Genomic DNA, 10,852 nt, shown 5'->3' on the forward strand with positions numbered 1-10,852 from the left:
CCCCCCCATGGTCATGAAACTGGGTGTCCCATCGACTGGCATCCTTTAAGAGTAGGCAAGCTTTTTCCAGCATCCTGAACACATTCCAAATTCCTGCTCAAACTTATTGGAGGGGGTAGGGAGGTATGGCATCAGCAGAGCAGCCACCCCAGCAAATGATGCAAGCAACAGCCATGTGCTGCATTTGAGGAAGATCTTACATGAGGGAATGTGGGAGGGGGGGGGCAGGGAAGAGGGGTGTTCTATCTCATGGATAGGCACAGTCCAACAAACAGACCCTGAACCCATGGAAGCTGTCTATAGATAACAGCTCTTCCTCAATCCCTCAAGTAGACAACTTGGCTCCGTGCTTCGCAATAGTTACTTAAATTTTGAAGAATTGATCTTTGGCTGGAACAGCCGAGTCTGATGACCCACCAGGAAAAGAAAAACAAAACCGGTAATTTCAGATGATAAACATGTCCAACAAGCAGATACTTTTGCAATAGATTTTATTTATTTATTTTTCCACAAAGTCACACTTTGCCAGGGTGAAAATTCACTCATGTTTAATTCAAGCAAACATTCTGGCAAAGAAAGCTGGATGGTTTGAACTCAAAAAAAAAAAAAAAGGTGCTATAATGAACATTCATAGCACGAAGAGGTATTCATCCTTGAATCACATTCCTAAACATAAAATTTCACCAATTTATTCATATCATTCACAGAAAGTTCCACTCTATTCAAGCAAGGAAACCACACGTGCGACCCCACCCACTACCAACTGGCAACTGCCCACACGCCAGGCAGAATTTAGGTCAGTCTCCCCAGAATGCACTGGTTTACTAGACTGCCCTTCATTGGGCCAATAATTGGCAATAGGTGAAAAGGTCACATGCAGATCGATGCTTCACCAGTACTTTGGAAGGTCTTGCTCAATCACCTGCCGAAAGAGTACATGTTCATGGTTGGCTTCTTACCAAGACTACAAAACAAATGTGAAGCAGAAGCTACTTAATGGTTACATGCCAATGTAGTAACATTTGGTGCACAAACATACCACAGGGTCATCAATTGGACCGTAGCGTTTCACAACTTGTCCTTCCTTATCAATGAGGAACTGAAGGAAGAGATCAAAACAATTAAGCATGAACACTTCGACAGTGTGAACGAGTCAAGTTCATGACGTGTTCATGTGCCCAAGTACAAATGCTTCTTTATCAAACATAAAATAGATTTTCAAGTGATCAAATGCTTGTATATATCACCTGGAAGACAGACAGGGGCACTTTATTTGAAGTTCGTGTTTTTGATGCACATGCATGGTCACGAAAATGCAAGGGTTGGCTTTGACGTGTTGCACACAAGCATGCAGCAATTACATCACCGTTAGAGCGAGGTTGGCAGACTCGTCTTGAAACAAGTAATCCCTGAACTGAACTCCAACAGGATGGGCAGGTAAACTAAAACTAAACAGTTTTAGTGTGATATGACAAGTCATGACACGCTGACTGTAAATCCAAACTGGAAATATTTGGCATCAAAATGTGAACAAGACTTGGGGGAGGGAGGGGTGGTGGTTAAAGAATGATTTGAAATCCCCGGGGGTTGCAAAGTTTTCACTTATTCAATAAAGAGAAGACAAAAATCTGGGGGTGTGGTGCACAATGGCAGTACCATAGAGTTTGGCAAACTCTATCATGATCACATGACAAGGCACCATCTTGTAAAACCTTCATCAGGTGAAGCACCAAATTGTGTGGACGGGCTTATAGTCGTTCATCGTTTTTCTTCTCTCCATTCTGAAGTCAGTTTTGAGGTGTAAAAAAAAGTCATGCTGTTCAGCACGAGGTTTTTCCAATTCAGACAGAAAAGGTGATTCATAGTCATCCTTGTGATCCAAAAAGGAGGAAAACATGGGAAGTAAAAGTCTGTCACATGGAAATGAGAGCCAACAACTTGTTTCTGTGCAGCAAGTTGAGAATAATTGTTGCTGTTAAAACGAGCCAAGGATAATCAGAACAAATGGAAATAACTTAAATGGTTCATGATCTGCCGTGAGAAAGAGCTTCCCTTTCTCCTCACACGAATCATGTACCATTTGAGGTATTTAATTATTTGTTTTGAAATATTACCACCCAAAGTGTGTGCTCATTATGTGCCAAATTGGCACATTCTAAGTGGGATCAGAAGTTGTACCATGTGACATCCTATGTTTCAACCGATACACATCCACGGACATCAAGTCTTTGCTTACTCCAACATGTAATCTGCACTTGGTTGAGTGCCATTCCCTTCAACATTATTTTTTTAACCTGACAACCTATCAATGCTAAAATTGAATCCGTTTATCTTTGAATAACATTCCACATACTTGCATAAAATTTGGTCAAAATCCCATTGCTGGTTCACAAGTTATTGTGGTAACAGGATTTTAAGCAACAACCTCTGCCCTTCGACCTTTTGACGCAAAAGTCCAATCAATACCAAGTTTGACTTTGATCACTTCAGCCATCAAGTTATCGTAGTAACCAAAAACCTATCATGGAAGCAGAGGGACAGCCCAAAAACAATGCCTCCACTGACTAAACCACCTCGTCAGCAGAACATACAAAAAAAAAAATACAATAATAATAAATTATAACAAGAGCGCAAGTGAGCCCAATATACGCCTGAAAAAGTCTGACACACAATTATATATTCAAACCGGTCAATTTATGAACAAGGTATATACAGAATTGTGCTACTACATGGAAAACAGCATCCTCGTTGCCATGGCAACCACTTTAGATGACAAACGTATGTCGCGACAGTCTCCACAGTCTGTACCTATGTACCAAATATGAAACATGAAAGTTGAAAACTTTGGGAGTTAGAGTGCGGACAGGAACGGATGGACAGACAGACTGACGGACGACCGGTATATATATATACATATACATACATATACATACATACATCGGGCGTATAAAAATGTGAACCACAAACCCATACAATTACCTTTTGAAGCCACTCCTGCCATTTATCACTAAACTGAGAGGGGTGAAACCCAGGTTGTGTTCAGTTCCCAAGCAGTGCTTGCCAAGCCAGCCATTCCTCATCAACAGTTTCAAATGGAGTGCTTAAGCCACTTGGCAAGCATTCCACTGAACAGCGATGTTCTTGAGGCCCAAGCCGAGATGCACTGTAATCTATGTACCCCAGAGGATAACATGACCCTTCCTGCTTCAGCCAGAGTGTGGGTGGACTTGGTTAAAATTAGCTGACATCCATTATGCTGAATAAAAGTCAAGCAGCATCTTGAAAATATTGAGGGAATGAGATCTTCAGGATTTTTTTTAATTTACTTTGTGTGTGGGGGGTGGGGGGGGGGTGATTTGCACAACCAGTTAGAAATTTGCAGCTCAATAAGACCATGTTTACACTATCAAAAGTTGACTTGCATGACAACTAAAAAAAAAAAAAGTCATCCCAGACAAGCAAACTTCCACTTTGCATTAATCACAACCAGGAATTGGAAAAGTCAAATGGTTCACGATATGCCGTGAAGTTCCAAACGTCAGCATCAACCAGCGTTAAACCCAAGAATTTAACACTTGCACAATTCACGATTTATCGATCTACACCAGCTTCAAGACAATGCACCAGTTTAAACAGTGAGATTATAATTCAATGCAACCGCAACACGCCTAACAAATGACACTTCAATGAGCAGGGTGGAGTATGTTGAAGAACTTGTGGAAGAGACCAAATAAAAAGGAAACCAATTTACCTTCGTGAAATTCCACTTGATTGCACTGCACACCAGGGAAAGAAAGATGCCCGATGAGAAGTGGCAGTTAAATTTGCGACACCGCTCCACTGATCAAAAAAAAAAAAAAAAAAAAAAAAAAAAAAAAAAAAAGACAACCACTGCTCAGACAAAACCACAAACACGATTAAATGACGAACAAGCGTGGCACCACCCAATGTACAAACTACTTGAAGGAGGCAACTCCACCCATGCGGTGAAGAATCAGCAGCATTAAAAATAATAGTAATTAAAAAAAATGCCACAAATGTGACAACATGGCAAAAAAAATCTGTCAGGGCAATCTGCAAATGCAAGACTATGCCATCACCACTCTCCCACACGATGTTAACCCTTTAGTCAAGCCACAAATACGTCCCATCATAGCCAATTGCACACAAAATGAAGTCCGAGTAAATGTCCCGTCAGGAAGGAAGAGCAGTCACATGGTGATCAAGCCAAGTGGGCAAGAAAAAAAAAATTGTCAGAATGGCAATTACATTAATGGTGACAAGACATGCTACTTCAACCTTTGATGGTGCAGATGTTTGACCACTGCCTGTTGGGTGACTGCTGATTTGCACAATCTTTCCCAGACTAAAAAAAAAAACATTGAAATAATGACAAAGAATATACACTTTATCCAAAGAGATGGTGATCACACAGCAAATTAGAGGCAAACAAAAATAAAAATTGTGGCAGTGGTATGAAACGTGTTGCTGCAGGACAAACAGACATGCTGATCAGCACAAACAAAGCACCCAGCTCTACCATTGGCAGATTACAAAATGTCCGACTTGTGTTTGGAGCCAAATTCTGGCACCATGGTGGTGCGATAAAAATTCCTGAGAAAACACCACTTGCCCAATGCTCCCGACGGGTTAACAGACTCAGGGCCTTAAAATTTACAACCCTTAGCCAAAACGTTAGCTTGGCTCCAAACAAGGTAACCTATTTGCAAATCACAAACATTTCATTGCAACATAACTTACTTTCCCAAAGTACCATGGCCATAACGTTGACTCTTCATCCACTTCCACAGAGGATGAGCATCATCACCATTAACCATTATCTTTGAAAAGAGATCAAAGTGAACATCGTATCCAGCCGCAAAGGCCTTTATATCTGCGTCCGTGCCTGGTTCCTGCAGCACACCACACACACGATTTTAAATACAAAATTAAAAAGCACCGCTCATTCTTGCATGTTAACCGACATGCAAGTTTATGACATCTACATTCCCAGCTGACCTGCTTGCCAAACTGATTGCAGGGGAAGGCAAGGATGCGGAGACCATGGCTGTCCGCATATTTGGCGTGCATAGCGGACAGCTGAGTGTAGTTGACGGTGGTCTTGCCTCATTTGGAAGCAACATTCACCACAATACTTACATGGCCTCTGGGACACAAAATGTTGGGTGGAGGAGAGGGGAAAAAAAAAAAATTATTTAAAAAAAAAAAAAAAACATTTAAGAGAAAACCTGCAGCAGAGTGCACTGCAAGCACACTCATCACCATCATTACCTGTACTTCTCCAATGAAACATTATTGCCATCAATGTCCATGGCAGAAAACTCGAACATGTTCTTAGCAGTTTGCCATTCGCCATTGGATGCCTGGACACAAAGCACGACATCTTGAGAAACAAGGGTGGACGTGGTGAGATGTCACATTGCAATTACATAAATAATGCCAAATGGACCAGCATACGACATCACAACCAAGAACACTGCCAGGTTGTTTAACCCAGAGTGAAGAGCTTCGACACAACACATATTGGCTTGTGGAAGGAAATTAACCCTGGATGAAAGTGAGGTGTGGTTGCAACCACATTGTAAATCGGTACTTTAAACCAAATTATGAAAGATTGGCACGTGATGTTCCGTATACAATGAAATGGATTAGATTTGGCCCTCCACTCACGTTGCTGAAACAGTTTCCCTATCTTAAAGATATTTACCCCACGCACACAAAGCGAAAAAGCAGGGTGAAGCAACGAGTTCACTTTGCCTACAAATGTCAGTTTATGATAAAAGGAAAAAGAACTCCATTTCAATTGAATGTTAAATTTTGAACACAAAACAGAAAACCTGTAGTTTAGACGTCAGATGACAAATTTGTCCTGATGGCACATGCGCAGAGGAGTGATTTATTTATCTATTTAACACTGTCAACCAAAATGGGAAAAAAAAAAACATTCCAAACAGGAGGCAGTTAAGGACAGCAAATTTTTTATTTTTTTAAGGAGTCATGAAGAATGCAACATGTCAAATAAGGTGGTGTCAACAGCAGTAAACTTGTGGGGAAAAAAAAAAAAAAAACAACCTTAAAATATATTTTATTTCAATCGAACAATATATCCTTTCACAAAAATAAATAATTAATTTAAAAAAAAAAAAAATAAAAACACCTTTTGGGAACTTTCAAAACTTCCGTTCAGCAGAACTTCACAAAAATATTACACAGCATTTCACACCATGACTAATCAAATTTGCCACTCAGACTCCACCCATGGTCTTTTATCAAGACTGCACAGGGTAAGGTGTTCTTATGAACTCTAGTTACTAATGCTATCCTTCACTGCAATTTGGAAACGATCAATATTAAAATAAATATATAAAAAAATTAAAGGATTATTTATTGGTCAACAAGCTCGAGTAAATGAGGTCCGTTTGCGCAAGAGTAACATCACTCAAACCCTCCCCTTGATGAAAGGGAGTACCCACTTGGGGTGTAGATAAAGTTTGGATTTGGATTCGTTTCACATTTCTGGAGTGCAGGGAAGTCATGGTATAATGAAAGTGATTCAACATCACATATACTCCCTCTGGAGCAAAACTCGAGGACAAGGCTTGATACATGAAGGAACTCACCATTAGCAAAATTTTAATACCCCCACCCATCATCCAACAATGGACATTCAAATGAGCTCCACCTGACCGACCATGTACTGTCAGACATGCTATTCGCAGGGGATAAGTTCCTAAACATGCAATGAATGTCGAAGGGGGGGGGGGGTATTATCAATATTAAAAACATCCACTGACAGTTGCTGGTCGTGATGTTTCCAGGTTGCCCATCCATGGTAATTTTCAAAGGTGTGACTACTCATGAATGTTTTTTCTGATAATTACATCTCAGGTCATGTGGTGTGGGAACCACGTTGGGGGGGGGGGGAAATATATATTTATAGATATATATTGAAGCTTGGCACATGGCAAGTACTCCCACAGGAAATAAGTGCGATTTTTTTGACAATTGCATATGTGTAATGCTTTATTCAACCAATATGAAGACGATTGAGGGTTTTGTGGGGCTAAATTGTACGAGGGAATTGATAACAATATGGTGCTGAGCCACGTGACAACAAAAACCTTCAAAAATATCTTCTCTGACGTGGTTGAACAAAGCGAGGCAAAATTTTACACATATGACCACCTGTCCATGAGGAGCAAAAGGTTCACACATGACATCATAGTTTGGCAGCAATATTGGATAGACCCAAAAACCTATAAAAAATACCACTCAAAAGTCCTGGGGAGGGTCTGCAATCTGAATCTGCATTCAGAGATTTAAATCAAACTTGGTACAAGCATGCATGATGCAATAATGTGGGTGGAAGCATATCCAGCAACGAAGAGTCCAATGTTTTTTTTTTTTTTTTTTAATATAAACACAGTCTCAGCTCATGGAAGAGCGATTACACACAATTACAGCGATTACATTAGACAAGCAAGGGATGCAGATAGCGGTGAGTGGTAAGGGAAAAAAGGGTGGACAATATGGATACACAAGCAAAAATGTGCTTGACCACCAATTTTGTCAAGGTCTGAGGGGGAAGCTGGCTGCTGTCTGTCAGAATGAGACACGTCATGGCAGAGTCCAGTCAAAGAGATAGAGGATTTTGGAGTCCGAGATCATTGATGAAGATTAGGAATGTGGGCCCAAAACTCTGCCTTGGGGTACTCCAACCTTGAAATGGAGAGAACATAAAATGATTCCATTGAGAGCCACACTGGCTAGGAAAATAGCAGAAGTCAAGAAGCAATATGTGAGGTTGGCCTCGGATCGCATCGGCAGAGAGTTTGGAGTGCAAGGTGGGGTCAGACTATTGAAAGCTCAAGATGAATCTTGACTCTGGAGAGATGTCCCCGATCTCACGCCTGACACTGAGGAACTCCATCCATTATTGGGAAAGTAGAAGCATGTCCCATGGTTGAGCGAAGTCTACATCTGAATTGATCAGAGATGAGATCATTGGAGAAAAAAAAAAAAAGATTTGCAGTTATACATTCCATAGCCTTGCTCTTGATAGAAAGTAAGCAGATAGGTCTGTAGTTAATGGGATCAATCTTTGCACCTTTTATGTAATGTCCATTTGCTTGGAAGTCAACAAACATCACCAGGACTCAGTGTGAAAAGAGCAGAAAGAGAACGTGCAAGGACACTGGACTGGATGGCATTAGTTCACAATGGTGTCAAAGTCGTGGGTTCTCAGAACCTTCACCTTCTCAAGTATAAAAGACAATCCATGAGCAGTTGGTTATGACCGAGAAAGAAGGAAACAAAGCGAGGGGTTGTGGACACGATTTTGAAGCAAACAGAAGCGATGCATTCAGCCTTCTCACAAGCAGAGTTGGCTGTGGTGCCATTTGGAGAGAGGGTGGGAATGGAAGGGGAGCATACATCAACAAGCAATAACAAGACACCACCAGATTTTAGAGGGACACAAGTTTGAAAGTTCATTATCAAGGTTGGACAGATGTTTTCTGGCTCTCCTGAAAGTAAACACTTATGGATTTGCCTTTCAGGAATCAGCTGCTTTCAGGCAATTAAAATCGAATCCATAAAAAAGATGGATGAATGAATGGTTAATAAATGAATGAATGACAAATAAATGATTTTCACCACTCACCCGACTCAGGAGACGACGTGTGAAATGGAAAACCCCCTATTATAATCAAATCAACAGTTCAACTTAAACTCCAGCATTTGTAAAGGCAAAGTCCAGAGAAGACTTTTAATTAAATTTCCAAATTTTATCAGTACATTACGTAATTGACAACTAAACAGGCTTTCATTATTCGTAATTCGTTAAACCGTGTTGGAAAAATAAGATAAATAAATACAAATTACCGCCCGATAAACCACCGGCCTCCTCCCAGCAACAACGTCTCGTCATCCAACGGACACACGTGCGATAAATTACGATAACCGAGAGAATCAGGTCAAGGACGGTCCCGACGATGTAACACAACAGTTAACCTATTGATACACAGCCCCCACCTCCCACACCACCACACACAAAAAACACCCAAACAACCGCACTCCTACCATGGTGCCGATGAACGAGGAAGCTCGTGAGGTACCGCCAAGAGAGCCCGTCCGAAGCGGGTCACAGCGCAACAGGCCCGCCCGACAAACAGGGAAAAAGACCAGAGCAGCACGAGCAGCCAACGACCTCATGCGGCTCGATTTATACGCAAGCCGCAGGATGCGAGTGCGCATGCGCAAATCCGTTCGGGTTTTTGAACGCACTTCACACAGACAGCCGTCGCAACTTCCGCGGTTTGTTGCTTGTAAATACGACGTTACTTTACTCGTGCGTTGATAACCTTTGTACGTAGTACGTACTGTGTTTACTCTCGTGTAATAAACCTGAGGGTATGGACTATGGAGATGATATGGAGCGGTATACAGTATATTGGCTCTGTGTTGTGTGGGTCGCCATGGTTTCTTCCTTCTCGAACTTTCAGGACGCAGTAAATATATATATTTTTATGTGTATACATATATATATATATATATATATATATATATATATATATATATATATATATATATGTATGTATGTATGTATATATATGTATATTTATATGTATATGTTATTAACCTCCGCCATCGAAGATCGGAGGTTACTGTTTTCACCCCTTTCTGTTTGTTTGTTTGTTTGTGAACAGTATTACGGAAAAACTCCTCGACGGATTTCGACGAAACTTGGTGGGGGGGTTAGGTATGGTCCAAGGATCATGCCATTAGATTTTGGACTTGGTCCCCCCCCCCTCAAAAAAAAATTGTTTGACAAAAAAAATTTTTTTTTGCATTTCTACATGTTTTAAGTGATTTCCAACCCCCACAAAATTGATAGAGAAAATTTTTTTTGCATTTCTACATGTTTTAAGTGATTTCCACCCCCCCCCCAAAAAAATTGTTAGAGAAAAAAAAATTTTTTGCAACTTTTTTTTCAACAAAATTTCGATTCCTTTTTTTGCATTTCTACATGTTTTAAGTGATTTCCAACCCCCCCCCCACCCCAAAAAAAATTGTTACCCCCCAAAAAAATTGTTAGAGAATTTTTTTTTTTTGCATTTATACGTGTTTTAAGTGATTTACAACCCCCCCAAAAAAAAATTGTTAGAGAATTTTTTTTTTTTGCATTTCTGCATGTTTTAAGTGATTTCCACCCACCCCCCCAAAAAAAATTGTTTGAGAAAAGAACTGTAACTGTCAGCACTATTGACATCATATTTAATGAATAAGATATAAGGTTCACTTGAGTGACCCAGCAGTATTGGCGGCGGAGGTTTTGCACTCTCCCGAGTGCTCCCCTCTAGTTAATTATGAATTAATGAAGGATTTGTCGAATTCGCTCGCGAAGCGAAAAGCAGGGTGACAGTACTCGGTGGTGTACGTACATTTCTGCATTTTGTTCAGGTCCAAAGGAGGAAATTTAAACTTCACCACATGTTACGTGACCATTTAATGTAAACACATATTGAGCGTACATCGAAAACCGTTGGAAATTTGAATCCTTGTAATCGCTTCAGTCTTTATTGTTTCTCGGCTGGTGTAAGTGAAGAAGAAGAAGACGTACTGATTGGCGTTTTCATGATCTCCAGATTTAAACTTATTCAATCCATTCCGACGTCTTTATCAGCCTCGGTAGTTATGAAAACACGAGGATTAAATCGACTTCGTAATGCTTATCATTGTACACTCCACAGCAGACTTTTCAAACTATAATTTGTCAGAAGTGTAGATCATCAGTATCCAGGGCCGGATTTTCCAATAGGCAACATAGGCC

The 10,852-nt window shown here is 40.5% G+C and overlaps 1 protein-coding gene across 1 annotated transcript; it reads right to left on the bottom strand.

Moving 5' to 3' along the window:
* Positions 1–474: 474 nt before the first annotated feature.
* Positions 475–9,285, bottom strand: GPX4 (glutathione peroxidase 4). The gene is made up of 7 exons (XM_085886247.1): positions 9,103–9,285; positions 5,293–5,384; positions 5,020–5,167; positions 4,762–4,913; positions 3,752–3,776; positions 1,040–1,099; positions 475–922 (listed from the first exon to the last, which is right to left on the bottom strand). Exons 1-7 carry the CDS (start codon positions 9,274–9,276, stop codon positions 890–892), a joined length of 684 nt encoding a protein of 227 aa, XP_085742373.1. The 5' UTR covers positions 9,277–9,285; the 3' UTR covers positions 475–889.
* Positions 9,286–10,852: the final 1,567 nt, after the last annotated feature.

The sequence above is a fragment of the Eptatretus burgeri genome, chromosome 6 (genome assembly GCF_056783735.1).
Source record: "Eptatretus burgeri isolate ZD-2024b chromosome 6, Ebu_testis_v1, whole genome shotgun sequence".
In the NCBI taxonomy this organism is placed as follows: domain Eukaryota; kingdom Metazoa; phylum Chordata; class Myxini; order Myxiniformes; family Myxinidae; genus Eptatretus; species Eptatretus burgeri.